This window comes from Apiospora hydei (genome assembly GCF_038363865.1).
Source record: "Apiospora hydei strain CBS 114990 chromosome Unknown utg000008l_segment0_segment0, whole genome shotgun sequence".
NCBI lineage: Eukaryota > Fungi > Ascomycota > Sordariomycetes > Amphisphaeriales > Apiosporaceae > Apiospora > Apiospora hydei.
In genome coordinates, this window is record NW_027117367.1 from 2,698,434 (window position 1) to 2,715,689 (window position 17,256).

Consider the following 17,256-nt stretch of genomic DNA (forward strand, 5'->3'; position numbering starts at 1 on the left):
CGCAGCGCTTTTTTCGCAGTGCCTAGTGCTACTGGTGACTGGGCGCTATTCCTACCACACATCATGCACTGATAACCTTTTTTTCTGCAAGAGGACGGGGTGGTGGTAGGGTGGAAGGAGGGGCATTACTTCAGGGCCTTTCCCCATTTGCACCACCACGATCTTGGAATGCCAGATGTCGATCTGCCGCCTGACCAGACTAGCGAAGATTTTCCAATATCAAGAATCGCTCTCTCTGCCTTGGCAGTGTATTGATTCCAGAATTCTGCCTTGTTGGGTTTCGACAACGCACGCTTCACGCGTTGCTGATCGATTGGATTGTGCCTGGCTGCTTAGACCGCAGCCTAAACGGGCGGCTGTGACCGTGGCAAACCCAAATGAATGACATCACACGCAAACACAAGCCGCCTCGGCGCTCTCCGTCCCGTTGGAAGCCGCCCTGGAACCATTTCGGGGGTTCTGGACTCTGACTCTTTAGTCTTGCCCTGCCAGGACCAAGGAAACTGGCAATACGCCGCAAAATTCTCACTCGAGGATTTTTTTCAGCTTACTCCGGCCCATCCAGGTTTTGATGTCAGCCGATGCGCAAAGTTCTTCTCGGGTGGCCTTCAGCTCTCTGCTTTGGTGGGATACTACTATGTACGTTGCATTATGTGCTCGCTCTCGCTCTGCTTGACCGACTTCGTTGGCTGAGGTCACATTGCTTACAGGAGATCGGCCATCTGTCGCTGGTCTCCTGATGGTGGACTCCAATTACGACTGCCCTGAGAAGCCCTGACCATCCATTTGCCCATGTGCCCATTTGCAGCGCATACCAACGTAGCTCGACCCCGTAATTGCAACCTCCCTAATTGAAAGCCACCAGTTCCCCTCAAACTACGTTCATTCATTATGTAAGTATTGGAATGCTTCTTCCACCTCAATACAATGCCGCATTCAGGGGACTTAGACGGGACATGCCGATCGGTGCATTGGCATCGTCAGCAGTAAGATGCAATTGGTTTAGGGAGTGCTTTTCGATGATGCGGACGTTTTTACAGTTCGGCGGACACAAGCCAGGTGGCACAAAGCCATATGCCCTCGCGTAGCAGGTAAAGGGGCGGGCGAGGGGCAGATGCACGTATCAAGTCAAAACCAATTTGTTTTGAATGAGGCAATGGAGGTCATTTGCATTGAGTGCCAATTGACCGACCGTCCGGAATGCATGTCCAGACTTCCGGAGGTTTGAAGTCGTGGCATATGTTCACTCACAGATCAAAGCGTCGTTTAGGGTCATTAATTTGCCAATCTGGGGCTTCTCATTTTCCAATATTGACTCGAGAACCAAACCCACACACCCGTGTTTACCTCGGCCATTTACCTACATACCTACTTACTCGACGTCGTTGCCTGGGTAAATATGCGCAATCCGCAACACCTCCTCGACCTGCGTGTACTTGGTCTGCCTCTTCACCGGGCCCGTGACCAAGAAGGAGGGCAGGAACTGCACGGCCCACCCCAAGAGCGCGCTCTGCCCGCGCCAGATCCTGGACGGCGGCGCCGTCTTCTTCTGCACAAGGTCCTGCACGACCTGCTTCGCCCATTGGGCGGGCGGCATCCAGGTCCCGTCGTACCCGCGGCGCAGGAGGCCCTCGACCACCTCCCGCGCGGGCGCGTAGATGGACTTGTCCGGCAGGATGGGGGGCGCCGAGCTGGAGCCGGAGCCGGAGGCACCCTGCCGCCGCCGCCATTGGTAGTCGGGGCGGCCAGCAGGCTGGTGTTGTTCGAGACCAGCTTGGTCGGCCCGACGGCGCCCGTCTTGAGCTCGACGACGTGCAGCCCGAAGACGGCGAGCTCGAGGCGCAGGGTGTCGCAGAACATGGCCATGGCGGCCTTGGAGGCGCTATAGACGCCCAGGAAGGGGGCGGCCACGACGGAGGCGACGGAGGTGTTGACGGCGATGATGCCGCCTCCGCTTTGGCGTCGCGCTGACTCGAGAAGCAATGGTAGGAATGCCTGTGTCACGGCTAGCACGCCCCAGACGTTGGTGTCGAAGATGCCTTTGGCTTGCGGGATGGAGACGTCGGCTAGGGGCATGGTCATCATGGTGCCGGCGTTGTTGACGAGGATGTCTAGGCGCTTGATGCGGGACACGCAGGCTTCGATGGATGACGCGGATTGCACGTCCAGCGGTAGGGTCTCGATCCCCGGGCCAGCTGCCGCACGCAGTTCTCCCATCTTGGTGACGTCGCGCGCTGTGGCGTAGACGTGGAACCCCGCCTCATGGAAGGCGAGGGCGAGGGCAGCGCCTAGGCCGCCGTCGGAGCATCCGGTGATCAGAACGGTGAGTTTGTTATCCTCTCCTGTAGACATGATGGGTTCGTTGCTGTGATTGTTACCGTTGGTACCGCTCATGTTTGCACTAAGCCCTCGACCGCGGGATGTGAAATTTCCAGAACGGAGGGAGCTCGACGTCGCGATAAAAGTCCATGACGCAAAGACTGAAGTGAAGCTTAGAGGGGGCTGAAGCAAAAGCAGCGACGCGGTTGGAGAGGAAGCGGGGGTGAAGTGTCAACATGGACAAGCTTTATGTACGTTTGACTAGTATGCCTTAATTGAAGATTTATTCACTACATCTCATGTTTTCGATTTGGATTTGCGTATTGCATATGTAGCTCGTTACTTGGTCACGGGTTTGGGTGACTTGAATAGTGCAATGGTAGGAACCCCTACTCAGACTATTGCCTCTATAGCATGCACTATCACCACATCCGGCCTGGTTCCCAATTCCAGAACGTCTCGCAAAACTTGAATGAACTGCGTTTAATAGTGCCTTTTGGTAGTATACATTTAAGACTCATGTTAATAACGAAGAGACTCACAATTCTTGTTAGGAGTTGTTACACTATTAGTACCTATAAACCCTAGGCTGAGCTGAATCGATCTGAACAACAAATATGTATCATGCCCTAGACGGCTGTTAGCGGACCTTAAACCAGGACGCGTTCAGGGAACGTACCTCCAACTTTCCTCCATCGCGGGTGCCGGCGTGTCCCTTAAACGTGATCTTCGCCAGATAATTCTTGCTCATTCAGTCAGTAAACAAGTTTCTTTTCAAGGAGGAATGGGCAAGGCTAAACGTTACCTCCTCGACTGTACCGTTTACGGTATATTTATATAGTGACGTTACGCTGCTGGCCAGTCCTGAGAGCTCTGACAATGACCTGCTTTTCGACTGACAGATTCCACTGAGGCTCGACAATGTGTACTCTATTAGCCACTGTCAGAGTCAAGCAGTTTTCGGCATGTTAGTCAAATGCCATATCAATAGAGGATGATCAATAAGTTGTTATCCTGTAACGTAACCGATTGCCCGGAAGCGATAATAGGATCAGAACGTCTGGTCCGTTTTCTTGGGATAATTGTGGGAAGATCTCTTTTCTATCCGCGAAGGCTGTACGTCGGTGAATCCGACAGCTCGGAACTCCTCATCGAACTAGTAAATGCTGCAGAAAATCGAGAATCAGATGCTGAGACGTAAAGACAGAATGTTACTCAAGTCAACATGAACATATTCGGTTCCAGGTTAGGAGTGCAACTGACTGTTTTGGCGATGGCGAAGTCAGGATGTTGTCAACAACAGCAATTGAGCTTGCAGGAGAAACCGAAGTCTCTTTCCTGTGTAAGGTTGCAGCATTCAAAAACCATCGTTGATTGGTTGGCGCTCGTTGTGTATGCTGTACTATCCCATCGTTTAAAGGCGACGAATCCGCTTTGCCTTGGTACAACACTCTTGAGCAATCAGGACACATCTCGAGAGCACCTGCATTGGCACTGATCTCTGCATTGTCCCCATAGCAGTATGCATATATCGGCCCATTTCTTGTAATAAAAGGAGTTCACTGTTGGGTATTCAGCATTCGGTTCGAGGCGAGCCTAGTGACGTTCCAAAGCATCGCAACACACCAGAAGCTTGCGCAAAGATGGGTGACACAAAGGGGGCGTAGTTACAGCCCGATATGAGTCAGGCAGGTGGTCTCCTTAGCCGGAATTGCATGTTCCGATATTATCCCCCAATTAGAACCTCGTAGCCTTAGGTGAATTTGGGACTACCCTCACCCAAAATTCTCTATGGGCTGCCTTATGTCTGGTGATATATCGATTGTTCGGTTAAGATGGGCCCATGAGGCTTACCATGAAGAGGGAGAGTTGCAAGCTCATGCAGTAAGCTGCGGCAGTAGTTATTCATTTAACAGTGCTTACAGCCTGTTATATAACATAGACCAGCCCAAAGTCGTCGTCTGTGACTTTCCGTGCCAAACGACTCAATTTGCTAGAAGAAACGTGTTGGCAAAAACAAATTATGCATGCTCACCGAAGGCGGATGCCTGCTATTACTGTCTAGTGGCTTCAACGCTGCCAAGTCCGCGTCGGTAGCACACGAGCAGGCTGTGGGCCTCCGCCACGGTGCCGGCTGTTCGAGGCTGATCGCGGTTTCTTAATTCTAGCATTATTGGTCATACAGTTGCCAAGGCAACCCTAGCCACCCTAGATGCATAGGCATGTTGCAAGCAGTGGCAGGGCACTGCTGTTGCCGCCCAGCAAGCCCCTTTGTGAATTTATAGCAAGCCCATCCCATATTCTATCAAATTCTTATCCTTATAACTTCTTCGTTTAATAGTAAAAAGTCAATACCTGTGTTTGGAGCCCAACTTGATGCACTTGAGGCTTGAGCCAAGATGCTGGTTACAGAAGACGACACACCACCACCTCGACGGCATAGCTTTGATGCCGGCCCCTTGGTGCGACAACCGCACGAGGAGTTGCTGTGCGTGAGACGCCGAAACTCAGCTGTTGCCCGGCTCACTGGAACTATTGAGCTGCGTACTCAACCAACGCTTGGTACCCCAACGCCTCAAGAAGTTGAAGTCAGGAACCCAGATGAACGAGAGTCGCAGCACGCGGTTTGGGGCAGACACGGTAACGCTCCAGTCGGCCAGGGTTCGGTCGCAAGGATGAAGGCCAGCGCGCTGTCTAAGATTTCACGCTTCCGAAAATACGGGAGACTTATGAGCTGCAAACTGGATGACAGCCCCATGGGTGCTACTTATGTGCCCATCGATGCCCCGCAGCATTTTCCAGCCCTGAACTACCGGCCTGCTATCTTGAAGAGCTCTACCCTCGTCGTCATGATTATTCTGAATCTCATCATAGTTGGGTGCCTAGTCGGTTTGAAACACATTCAGACTCTTACCCGAAGCCACGACCTTCCGAGCGTTAACCTCTATCTTGCTGTCAGCTACGGGCCTCCTTTAGTGGGCGCACTAAGCTCAGCTCTACTGAGAAGCACCATTCAAGAAGTGCAACGTATATACCCATACGTCTCCATGGCCGACACGCATTCTTCCAAACGAGGGTCTGCACGGGCAGCAGAAAGTGTCGCGGCAATATATTTCCCGATTATCGGACTTTGGCCTCTAAACCGATGGGGTATTCCCTTCTTTTTACTCAAAGCTACTTGTACGGGGCTTGTGGCATTCAAAGCAGCCTTACTTCAAGTTGTTGACTCTGAAGAGAGCTGGACAGTTCTCATTCACCCTCAGCCGGCCAACTTCCTGATAGCATGCTATGTTATCCATGTCACATTCCTCGTTATCATACTCGCTTGGCTACGGAAACGTAATACAGGTATTCGCGAAAACTGGGATCCCACATGCCTGGCGGACATGATATCACTTTTTTCACACTTTAATGTCCGCCTCACACACATCGGCCCCTGGGTGTCCACAGTGAGATTGACCAGAGCTCTGGATTGTCACAGATTTCGGCTTGGATATTGGGAGGTCACTCATCCTAGTGGCTCGAAGACTGTTGCCTATGGCATTCGGAGTACATCAACCTGTTTCCGTGAAAAACGTTTCGATGTGGTGGAGTTTAGGACGAAACGGCATATACCTGGCTCGCCTTACAACCAGAGGCCACTACAACACAGGAAAGAGATTGCTTTGACGAATGGAGTCATCCGCATGGCTGCTATTGCAGCATGCATTTATCTGATCTCCTCCGGCCGTGCAACAAGGACTTTCACAATAGACTCGTATGGCCAATTCAATTACACCTCGGATGGCTTCAACCTTACTGATCTGTTAACAAGCGGCAATGTTACAAAAATCGACTACAACTACATACCTCCAAATGTACCAATGCTTAGTGGGTGGAATATTGTGCTTAGGAGCATACCCATCGCTACCATCAACTACATCTATGGTCGACTCCTACGAAAGGATTTCCAACATCGTTTCGCTCAACCGCTAAAAAACATGCGCTTCGGACCGGCGGACGCAGATACAACAATTCTATTGGACTATCTAACTCCGCAGCCATTGTCAGTTTTATCGCAATCATGGGGCCATAGTCATTGGAAGGTTTTCTACTATGCCACACTGAACATGCTGGTACCAATCCTACAGCTAACCCCAGTCGGTAATCTGACGATCACGGAAGTCACGACAGCAGATAGTTCCGTCGCCGTCTGTGAACCATCCCTGGCCTTCATCGCCACTACGCTTGCTCTCCTTGTGATTGTGCTCTTATCTTGCGCACTGCCTTGGTTGGATAAGACACTATATTTTCCCCGCGGTGGCACCACTCTAATCGACTTGTGGCTTATGTGCTGCCACAGTCGATTCGTACGGGATCCGGTCTTTTCACGGTGCGACCCGTTATGGACAAAAGCGAGTCTTGCGTCAAGCCTACGGACCCGCTACGACAAGTATCTTCTGGGAGCGATCGACGCATCAGATGGCACTGAGCGAATGGGTTTCGAGGTTGCTGAAAAGGGCAGATGTGGGTGCATTACTCAATGGGTTGGGTATGTCCGCCCGGACAATGTGAATACGGATCTTCGGCACTGTCACCGATGTGCAAGTGGCACTCGCACCCCTGAGTTACATATGATACATGGGGACGATTATTTTGACCGGTGCTGTTCCCATGACCACCTAGAATGTGGCTTCATAGGTCGAGTCACCCATGGTCTGGATGTAGAAGATGGCATGATTTGTTTCAACCAACTTCAAGTAAGTTCTGCAAGAAGACCATCGAGAAGCAGGACATTGTGACAGGCTAAGGTATGGCTAAGGGTCTATGTGGGGTAGGCGAATGTACGTTATGACTTCAATTGGGATACGAAGGACTGGGATTTCCTCACGCGAGTGTTGGTTCTAGTTTAGCACATCAACGCTCGGTATAGCCGGAATCGTTTAGGAGGCGGATGCTGAGTCATGAATCAAGCCGATCAAATCTTGTGTCACACACGATGGGGTATATATCAGCATATAGCCCAATGGTTTCTCTGTCTCCAAACTCTCAACCCCTCGCCTTATTGTCGGCTCGTTTCTTCGAATATCCGCCCCAGACTGTGTGCACACCCCTGACACCACGCATTGCTACATCTCCTGAGATTTCCGAAGCATACATACGCGAGCAAGCTGCGGGTTCGAGGCACCACGAAGGCTGCATTGAATCGGTTGCATTTCCCCTGCAATCAAACAGGCCATGCAAAGGTCCGCCGACCGAAAAGCCATAACGGGCGCGATCTTTGGCTGCGATGGAAACTGCACTGGGACAATCAAAACCGCGGGTAATGCTATCGCCTCGTCGGCAGCCCTGCAGAGCATGCTCCGCGCCAAGCACCTCGCGCACGGCGGCGGCGGCGGCGATGGCGAACCCCCCGTTCCGTGGCGTTCCGGGCCCCGACCGCGGACGTCCTGGCCACGATCCACGACATCATGTTCCGCGTCGCCGTGGTCGAGCCCGCCAACGACACGAGCCCGCGGAGCGAGTTCCTCGCGCAGCAGGAGACCCTCGTCATCGTCTACGAGTCGCGCTGCTCGTCACCATCGTGGCTACAGTGTCGGTCTTGTGGACCGTGGCCGGGTTTGAGAGCCTGGGGCGGCCCGTGTCGCTCAGCCCGCTGGAGATCGCCAATGCGTTCGGCGCGCCGATGCTGCGGGAGGGGCAGTCGGGCATCTCGAATATGACGGTTAAGGAGCTGATGGAGCAGTACGGGGACACCCGGGTCCAGTACTTGACTACAGAGGAGGAGGATCGTGTCGGCGGCCGTGGAGGTGGCACAGACTATTTGGAAACTGCTGCAAGCGCCCCTAGCAAGAGATTGCAACTATGTCCACCAGAGCGTGGGACAAGCCCACAACCTCAGGAGTTGTTTGATGGTTGAAGACTTGTTAATCAACATCTATCAACTCTGGAATGTATATATCCACGATATATCATCATAGGTGTGCTTGGGGTGCACCGAAGAACTTCTTCAGGCAATATTTTCTAGTTATATGTTAACTTTGTAGCCCCCTTCACCGGGGTCTATCCAGCCTCCTGATTAGCTTCGCAGGCACGCCCCCTACTAGAGAATACGGCTCCACGTCCTTGGTCACCACGGCTCCAGCCGCGACGGTCGAGCCCCGTCCGACGCGGACGCCCGGTAGGATCAAGGCGCGCGCCCCGATCCAGCAGTCGTCCTCGATGCGGATGGGGCGGGCGAAGGACGTGCCGCTGGCTTCCCGCCGGACGTCCGGGTCGGGCGCGTGGGTGATGGGGCAGATGCACGCGTCCGGTCCGATCAGCACCCTGTCACCGATGAAGACGGGGGCGTAGTCGTGGATCGAGACTCTGTTGTTGAAGCCATGGTGGTTAGTTACTAACATTAACCCAGCGGGCCCAAGTTATGTATTGTGTGGCTTACCCGCAGTTCATATACACGCCGTCCCCGACGAAGGTGTTGCAGCCCCAAATAATAGAGAAGGGGGCTCAATGTTCACGCCGGCGCCTAGGCGCCCGAACATGCCCTTGGCTACGGCCATACGCCTTGCGGTGAGCGATGCCACGGTGCTGCCCTCGGGGATGTTGCTGTCGTTGAACGTCTGCAGCTTCCGGCGCATATCCAGTCTGAACTCCTGAAGCTCTGGCGCTCTGGACGTCGCGAAACTAAAAAGGAGCAGGATAACCAACCCCCTGTGAGCACTGGTGCGCCACGGAACAGAGTGCGTTCACTTACTCCATACCGCTTATCATTTTCTTAAACTCTTCACACCACGGGACCGGGGCCTCGCTTGCCGACACCTTGGCTACCATGTTTTCGTTTATACTAGAGGCCGACATCTTGCTGAATGGTATGAAGGGTATGCTTTATAGAATTCTGTTTGGTGAAGGTTGGGCATTAAATAATAGGCAACTAGATCGGGAAATAAGCGATGAGTCCGCCAGACTCATGTGACTCAGTCGCTCTATGGCCGTCATTCCCGCACTATGTCTGTGCGCTAACTACGGCTAATAGTTTTGTGTGCAGTACACTATTGAAGACATGTTGCTCAACATCTATTCGATTCTGTCATCTACATGTGTCGTGTATCCATGTGAACACGGCCGAGTGAGTCGGAGAGTGTCTTCGTAGGAAATCGCTTGGTTTCTAGCAAGAAAGTTGTGATATGTACAAAATCAAACTCGGGTGAACTCCATCAAGAGCATCCAGACCCAAACCCCAGCCAGCCAGTCATGATCTCAAATCAGAAAACAAAAATCCACCAAAAGACCAAATTGGTCGTGCCAAAAAAGAAAAATCGAGGATAAGAAGGAATCATCAAAATGCTACCCCGCTGCCCATATGCTTCCCAAATGTCCCAAAAGAATGTAGAGAAAGATAAAAGAAGACCACCAAAGTCGTGAAAAGCTCGACTTCGTGGTATGCCACAAGTGGCTCGAAGATGTAATGGTAGATCTACCAAGACAAGTGTGTCTGTCGGCAACCATCTATTTGGGGCACTTGCCGTTGCAGACGCTGAGGCACTTCTTCTGCACCAGCGCGAGCACGGTCGAGTTGCAAGTGACGGCGCACGCGCCGCGGCAGACCTGGCCGCCGGTGAGGGGGCGGGCTCCGGGTCGCGGGCCGTGAGCTCCGATCGCTTCTTGCACGCGGCCTGGCAGGCGCCCTTGGCCGCCGCGTTCGGGATCGCGGTGCAGACGCCCGCGCAGCCCTTCTGGCAGAGCTCCTTGGCCTTGCCCTTGAAGAGGCCGCAGGCGCGGTCCTCGAGCAGGGCGCGGGCCTCGACCTCGGAGGCGGACTCGGTCTCAGAGGAGTCGGATTCAGAGTCGGAGGACTCGGAAGCGATCTCGGTGGGCTCGGTGGGCACGGAGCGCTTCCGGTCGCAGGAGGCAGCGCAGGCGGCGGAGCCGACGGGGTTGGGGATGACGTTCTGGTGGAGTTGTGTTAGTAAGAGGAGACCAGAAAGGAAGAGAGAAGGGGATACTCACGCAAGCAACCTTGCAAGCCGCCTGGCAGGCCTTGAGGGCCTTGCCCTTGAGGAGGCCGGCGCCGCAGGAGCGGGCGTGGAGGTGGAAGGGCTCCATGTCGGTGGCGTTCATGTTGGGCAGGGCGTTGACGCCGGTGGCGACGGCGAGGAAGAGGGCGGCGAACTGGGTGAACTGCATCTTGGCGGTTGGTTGGTGAGAAGTGGTGGTAAAAAGGTTGAAAAGGGGGTATCAAGTGATGAAGTGAAGTCGGTTGGTTTGGAAGAAGCGAAAAAGGCGACTGGCGCAGGCGGTTCGAAGTGAAGCTGGCTGTGGAAGAGGACTGTTGGATGTTGTTGGTGGTGAGTGATGAGGGAAAAAGTTGTCTCTTTGGGTCGATCGTGAAGTCCTTATATACACAATCTCACTCCTTTACAACACTCACTTGCTTGAATATTTTCATCCACGAGAAGACTAAAAAAAGAACTGCGCGATGTTGAACTCCCCGCTTACACGGTATAGCCAAGCCTACTGTTCATGATTCGGTATTCTGGCAGGGATGTCGTTTCGAAACTTCGCGCCGCCTCGTTCGCTAAGCCTTCTTCCCCATCTTCTCTGATGGGGTTGGCAGGCATCCGATGCTATTTTCGAGCTGTCTGCTAAACCTTAATAGAGAGATTTGGAAAGGCCTGGCATCCGATGTTTATTCTTGGAAGAAAACGGCGGGCTTGGCTTTGCGGCTCTGCGGGCGGGACCGCTTTTCGCTGCAGACTTTGGGCCGGTGCTTCGGGTGGGCGGGCAGGGGTGCGCCTCGATCGGGTGGTAGCCGAGCAGGGATGTTGACGTTGGGGGTCGCATAGGTCTTCCTATATCATGACTCGCCCGCGTTATGCGTTCACAACCTTCGGCACGTAAAAGTGGGAAACGCGTTTCAGGTCACAAGAGGAGTCAAGTAGCTTCTTGATAGATAGAGTAAACGTTTATCTTGTCATCGTCTGATTTTTGGTATTTAGAATAAGTGAATGTGCATATAAGTAGGTGGACTTGACCAAAAGTGAAGTGTACAGGGATTGTGATTCAAGAGCGATATCCATAGAAGAAGCTACCCAAAAGCATATAAGCGAGCGAGTGGAAGAGAAAACGAATCTAACCAATAGGAAGTCAGCAGCGTGTTTGATGCTTCTAAATGGATACTTCCGCGTGCGTTTGCAAGGGAATCAGATAGATGGGCTGTGAGTGGTTCCCTCATGCACCAGCTCTACATGGGCTAGAGCTGGTGAGCAAGTGCTCTCGCCTTCCTAATCTGGAAACCAACGAAGGTCTCGCCAGCGCGGGAGAGGTTGGGTATCAGCAGGTGTAAATGAATCGATGGCCTGGTCCCTAGTCCACGATGGCAGACTAAAAATAGAGTCCAAAGCGGTGACATTCTGACTGCCGTTCCTCGATCGACGCATCCTTGTAACCCAGCTGACGAAGAGAATTTTCATAACCAGGCCCCAAGACTACCCTTCTTCCCTTCCTAGTTCCTGCGTGGCCAGAGTGCATGCGACGGGCCACTTAGTGCCGCCTCAAAGCATCCGAAGGCTGCTGCAGTAACGGCTCAATCGACTGAGGGAATTTGAACAGCTCCCCGGGATCGTATTTCTGCTTATACTTCCGCAGCTGCTCCAAGCTGGCCCCGTAGTACCGCTTCTGGGCCTCCCCGCGGCTCAGCGTCGGGTCCGGGTAATTCGCGTACGCGCCCCAGTTCGTGTTATTGCCCTTATCCAGCGCCGCCGTCACCCCGTCGACCCAGCCGCTCAGAAACGACAGTCCGTTGGCCGGGTATGACTCGTTGTTGTGGCTCGCGGGCACGGCGTCGTAGAACTGGATGATGAAGGTCTGGTCGCGGTGCGCGTACGAGGACGTGGCGCGGCTGTCGAACGGCGGCTGGCTGTAGGCCGAGTTGGCGCCGCCGGCCGCGTCGATCTGGAAGAACCACCGGCGGTCCACCTGCAGCGCGGTGCCGTACCAGTAGTCGACGAAGGCCTTGGCCGCGTCGCCTTTGAGGCTGTTGAAGGTGAGGCTCTTGGCGAAGAAGTTGTCGGGCTTGAGTTGGTGGTTAGCTCGTGCCAAGCGCTTTAAACCACAGGATGGTATAATTAGAGGAAATCATGATGCCTCTCTTACCGGGCCGGGCTCGATGTAATCAATCACGACGCCCGTCGTGTTGAAGGTGTTGTCGACGGAGTAATGTTTCATCGCATCGATCCAGTCGACCTGCTTATGGTTCGTGAGATTGCCATTGGAAGCTTTAAGCAAAGGTCCAATAGCGGATTTCATCTGCTCATCGTTGCCGTAGTACAGACCTTCGGCAATAGGGTGGCCTTTTTCGTAGTCGGCGATGTGGAAGTTGAGCTCTGCGGGCATCTCCGTATTGATGTACGTCTCCACGTCCCCCAGGTAGCGAGCGGCCGTGTCGCGGTTCCAATCCAGGGCTATCCGGAACCAGGTCAAGTTGACCGGCGCCTCGAAGGTCTGGAGCCGCCAAGACGCCACGATGCCAAAGTTCGGGCCTGCCCCGCGGATGGCCCAGAATAGATCCTCGTTATACGTAGCGTTAGTCTCGACGATGCTCCCGTTCGCGAGGATGACGGCGGCGCCTTCGACCCAGTCTAGAGCAAGACCGTGGGTGTGCGAGCTCATGCCATAACCGCCGGAGGTCAAGTGTCCGGAGGCGCCAACCCTGTGGGTGCATGTTAGTACATAGGCTCATGTCACAAAGAAACCAAAACAGGACGCATTCTACTTGCCTGGGACAGGTGCCATGAGAAATAGCGCGCTTTCCTAGGTTATATAACTCGGTAGCCATGTGACCCAGTCTGGCCCCCGGTTGGACCGTAGTGATATTCGTGGTTTTGTCAAGAGTGACGTTGTACATGCGATCAAGCTGGACGATGAGATGGCCGTTCTCACTACCGAACCCGCCGCCGGTATAGCTATGGCCTCCTGCCTTTGCCGACACCTTGACGTTTGTCTGGTTACCGCATATGACGGCTTTCTGGATTTGGGTAATGGTCGTAGGCACCACGATAGCGGCGGGGGTGAAGATGGGCAGACGGACGTTGTAGGCCGCGGAATCGCGGATCCAGTCAATGGAACCATGCTCGTCAATAGGAACTTCGTTCTTTCGAAGACACTCGGTGACATTAGCCCATGTTGTATTGGTCGCGCCCTGTGCGATTGATAGGAGACCACCGAGGACGAAGATGAGCGAACGCATCTTTTGCAGCATGCCTAGGGGATTTCGTGTGGCTAATTCTCTGTATCCGAATAATAGCTTTGTTGGTATGATCATAAATAGGGAAGTGTTCAAACCTGAGCGAAACGGCCATCTTTATATCCCGCGATATCCCATCTTCAAGAAATGTCGAAGCAGCCTAAAGCTCGGACATCTTCGCGGTCTCTTGCCCTTGAGCTGATCATCTGTACAGTTTCAAGCCATCATATGCACTGGCATTCGATGGAAAATCGGTATCGTCTCAAATGAGCAGGTGTTACTGGCTCGAGACGCGTTGGCACCGTATCGGCGCCCCAGAAGGTCCCCGCCGTATTCACTTGATATGGCTGACGGCGCCGGGGGCACCGAGGGCTGCATATATACCACGCCGCTCACGTCGATCTCCTCTGCCCGCATATTCTGATATATGGTCCATCATTCAAACATTGGGCTTTCTAATTCGGTAAATGCACCCCGAGATCTATCCTGGCAGGTCAATGAATACAAATGTCCAAGGCGAAGTGGTAAAGGGGCTTACTTTAGGCAAGAACATAAGCCCTCATCGTGAGTTGTATATATTCCTATACTCTATACAGAGTGGGAATGATAGAAGATCTACACCGCCCCAGCTTCATCTCAGCTGTCCACAGATCCGATCTTTACCCCATCTGGAGAGAGCTCATGCATGTCATCAGACCAAAAGCTTCAGCTCGGCTTCAGCCGCCACAAGTCTGACTCCGTGTCCCCTGTGTAACCGGAGCCGCGTCTCTGGCGTGCCCTCCTCGTAAGGGGCGTGACGATTGCTATGAGAAATGAGGCAGCACGAAAACCTTCTTGGCAACGTCGCCGACCACCGGGCTCGGATCTTGGGGCCCGGATTACACAAGCAGATACGCGATACGTTTCGATCCATATATCGTCAACGGGTTAGCATCATGTTGTACAAGGCAGTTTGTCCTCGTCGTTACCGGCCTTGAAGCACAAACTTGAGATACTATCAACTGCCAAATGCAAATCTTCCCAGGTGAATGTGCAGAAAATTGTAGATTCGATAAAAGAAAAAAGAAAGCATATATCTTTGGTTCTTGAGAGGGCTAAACTGAGACATGCCTGTTTTGTACGATATATCCTTGGCCACAGACGTGATCACCTGCGTTTCTCAGATTTCCTTTGATGTCGAAGTGCCTGAATCGCCGAACCAACCGGCCTCGGCCTTGCAGTTTTGAGATCAGCCGTTTTTGTGTTTTCGTGGGAGGTGACACGACATGTGCCTTCGGCACCGTCACCCCTCTTACAACCCACCTCTGGACGCATGACATTTGACAAGGTCTCTGGAGAGCCGGTCAGACTAGCCTCAACGGGTTGGAAAGCACAAAAGAGCCTTTCGTGTCTTGTGACTTGACAGCGCCCAGGGTGTCAGGTTGAAGACCCCTCCCCGTAACGATTACAGCAACAACAACAACTATAGGAAACAAAATGGCGTCCAATATACCACGAATGAAAACGAGCTGCATAACAGAGGTTACAGGCGGGCTGCATGGGCGAATCATTGGTGCCAACAGCGCGGAACTCGGTGGCGCGGTTGGCACGGCCAACCCCTGGTATCCACACCGCACGATTCAGGTCGTCGTCGCCTACCGCCACAAACCTGACTACACCATGAGTAGCCTCGTAACGACCAAAGCTCCCATCAAATAACAGGGGATGTGGTCTAGTGGTATGACGTTTCCTTAGCATGCGCTACTTTCTCTTCCAGAGTTGGTATCCAGCATGGAAAAGGTTCTGGGTTCGATTCCCAGCCTCTCCAATCTTTTGCACTTTTTGCCAACACCACACCCGACGGATCCCTTAACAATTCGCTGCCTCTCAGTCGCTTACATGCTTACTTATTACACCTTGTCGCATACTGCGATGAAAGGCGAAATGACACCTGCGATCAAACGTTTAGTTCAATGGTTGCTTCCGTACTTTTACCTGCTTCAATCGGGGGGCTGAACATGGGAAGAGCCGAAGATGCATGAGGGAGGAAACTCACTGCCAAAGAACAACCGCCCCGTCGTCGCATCGTGCACAACTGACGTAGTCATGGGCAAGACCTCTCCAAACCCATCCTCAAGCACCTTCTCAACCTCGTATCCGCCGCCGGGGCCCTTGCGAATGCGCATCGCGGCAGCGGGAACGTGATGCACGCCGTAGGGGTCGTCGAACGCCTTACCGAGCTTCGTGACGGAGGGGAAGACGGCGGCCCAGACATCGCCGTCCTTATCGACCATGAGGTTGTCGATGGAGTACCCGACATCAATCGTGTCGACTTTCTTCATGGTTGACACGGACCCGTTCTTGACGGGCTCATAGATGTCGACCGTGCCCACCATCGAGCTCGGCACGTACAGCAGGCCGTCGTGGTGGTTGTGCACGAGCCCGTTGGGCCAGGAGAGGCCGCTGGGAATGGCGGCGTGGCAGGCCTGGGAACCGTCGCTCTTGTTGCTGCCGCTGCTGCAGTACGCGACGCTTCCTTGGCTGAAGAAGGGGGACAGCCTGCGTTTCTGGTTCGGAAGAAGGGCATGTTAGTGAGCGAGAGTTATGAAAGGGGAATGAATTGACGTTACTCACCCAGCGACTCTGGCTGTGCCCAAGATCATTGGTTATCCAAAACGCATTCGTGTCGTCGCCCACAGCCGCGACACGATTCGGCGTCATAATCAGCGGATCCCAAAAGCTCTCAAGGTGCTCCAACGTCGTAGCCCCGCGTCCTCCGACGAGCTTAAACACCTCGACAGTCTGGTTCCCGCGCATGACGGTCTGGTCCTCGATGACCCGGCCCGTCGCGAGGTCGACGGACGGCTTGACGTCAATGAGCCACAACCGGACCTCGCCGTCCGCGCCGTCATCGTAGCCGCTCATGCCGACGAGGTTCAGGGTCCCGTCGCCGTGGGTTCCGGGGTATCCGGGAGTCTCGAGGACGCGGGTGCGGAAACCCGCACCGTCAACCCCCTCGGGCTCGTCGATGTCCAGCACGGCGATGTGGTCGGTCAGGCTGCGACCCGAGGCATTGAAAATGCCGCCGCTGAGATTATGCGTCTTTCGTATTAGCTTCTTCGGACGGTATTTGTGACAGACAACATGCCAAGCGGCGACTTACTTAGGTGACCATTGCTGTCGCCCCTTGGTTTCCGAGCACGCCAGGAACAGCTGCCTCGTCGCCTCGGAGAGCCACATATCCTCGCAGGCTTGTAAGCGCTCGTCCTCAATTCGTCGGCACTTGTAGGAGGGAAACGCGCTGAGGGGCTCTAGGGTGTGGCCGATGCCGTAGAAGAGGCGGACGCCCGTGTACAGCGCGAAGTGCACATTGCTCTGGTAAAGTGTTGCTAGAATGACCGCAAGTACTCCCAAGATGGAGTTCATCAAGGCGCCCATGATGGTGCCTGGATTTCCGGATTAGCCGTGATGCAAGTCCACGGTGCTTGCGTGAAGCTGTGCTTACGCCGAAGCGGATCCGCGACAAGCAAACGATGAGTAGAATGAGGGAATGTCACTGTTCTCTAGATGAGATGAAGAGATGAAGAAACGGTATAAAAGTTGATTTCGTTCAATTAAAAGGAAACAGGTCTCTGGCAGCAACCATCCAGAATGAGTGAATTATGTACATTATGAGAAAGGCAACGCAACACCCATCGCCGTCGGACTGGAGGGCGGCGTAATCCTGCCGTCTTATG

The 17,256-nt window shown here is 53.7% G+C and overlaps 8 protein-coding genes across 8 annotated transcripts; 3 read left to right on the forward strand and 5 right to left on the reverse strand.

Annotated features, from left to right (window-relative positions):
* Positions 1 to 1,372: 1,372 nt before the first annotated feature.
* Positions 1,373 to 2,394, reverse strand: PG997_011413 (short-chain dehydrogenase; the record flags this gene model as incomplete). The annotated part of the gene is given in 2 exon segments (XM_066815728.1): positions 1,373 to 1,753; positions 1,771 to 2,394. 2 exon segments carry the CDS (start codon positions 2,392 to 2,394, stop codon positions 1,373 to 1,375), a joined length of 1,005 nt encoding a protein of 334 aa, XP_066665018.1.
* A 2,324-nt stretch (positions 2,395 to 4,718) lies between these two features.
* Positions 4,719 to 7,108, forward strand: PG997_011414 (phosphoribosylaminoimidazole-succinocarboxamide synthase; the record flags this gene model as incomplete). The annotated part of the gene is made up of 2 exons (XM_066815729.1): positions 4,719 to 6,850; positions 7,060 to 7,108. The coding sequence occupies 2 exons, from the start codon at positions 4,719 to 4,721 to the stop codon at positions 7,106 to 7,108; spliced, it is 2,181 nt and encodes a 726-aa protein (XP_066665019.1).
* Positions 7,109 to 7,699: 591 nt separating this feature from the next.
* PG997_011415 (uncharacterized protein) lies at positions 7,700 to 8,218 on the forward strand (the record flags this gene model as incomplete). The annotated part of the gene is made up of 1 exon (XM_066815730.1): positions 7,700 to 8,218. One exon carries the CDS (start codon positions 7,700 to 7,702, stop codon positions 8,216 to 8,218), a length of 519 nt encoding a protein of 172 aa, XP_066665020.1.
* Positions 8,219 to 8,351: 133 nt separating this feature from the next.
* PG997_011416 (uncharacterized protein) lies at positions 8,352 to 9,156 on the reverse strand (the record flags this gene model as incomplete). The annotated part of the gene is made up of 3 exons (XM_066815731.1): positions 8,352 to 8,667; positions 8,770 to 8,982; positions 9,053 to 9,156. 3 exons carry the CDS (start codon positions 9,154 to 9,156, stop codon positions 8,352 to 8,354), a joined length of 633 nt encoding a protein of 210 aa, XP_066665021.1.
* A 648-nt stretch (positions 9,157 to 9,804) lies between these two features.
* PG997_011417 (uncharacterized protein) lies at positions 9,805 to 10,482 on the reverse strand (the record flags this gene model as incomplete). Its single annotated transcript, XM_066815732.1, has 3 exons — positions 9,805 to 9,832; positions 9,904 to 10,247; positions 10,306 to 10,482. 3 exons carry the CDS (start codon positions 10,480 to 10,482, stop codon positions 9,805 to 9,807), a joined length of 549 nt encoding a protein of 182 aa, XP_066665022.1.
* A 1,356-nt stretch (positions 10,483 to 11,838) lies between these two features.
* Positions 11,839 to 13,543, reverse strand: PG997_011418 (uncharacterized protein; the record flags this gene model as incomplete). Its single annotated transcript, XM_066815733.1, has 3 exons — positions 11,839 to 12,369; positions 12,451 to 13,006; positions 13,056 to 13,543. The coding sequence occupies 3 exons, from the start codon at positions 13,541 to 13,543 to the stop codon at positions 11,839 to 11,841; spliced, it is 1,575 nt and encodes a 524-aa protein (XP_066665023.1).
* A 1,473-nt stretch (positions 13,544 to 15,016) lies between these two features.
* Positions 15,017 to 15,238, forward strand: PG997_011419 (uncharacterized protein; the record flags this gene model as incomplete). The annotated part of the gene is made up of 1 exon (XM_066815734.1): positions 15,017 to 15,238. The coding sequence occupies one exon, from the start codon at positions 15,017 to 15,019 to the stop codon at positions 15,236 to 15,238; it is 222 nt and encodes a 73-aa protein (XP_066665024.1).
* Positions 15,239 to 15,519: 281 nt separating this feature from the next.
* PG997_011420 (uncharacterized protein) lies at positions 15,520 to 16,957 on the reverse strand (the record flags this gene model as incomplete). The annotated part of the gene is made up of 3 exons (XM_066815735.1): positions 15,520 to 16,086; positions 16,154 to 16,607; positions 16,683 to 16,957. 3 exons carry the CDS (start codon positions 16,955 to 16,957, stop codon positions 15,520 to 15,522), a joined length of 1,296 nt encoding a protein of 431 aa, XP_066665025.1.
* Between the last annotated feature and the right edge of the window lie 299 nt (positions 16,958 to 17,256).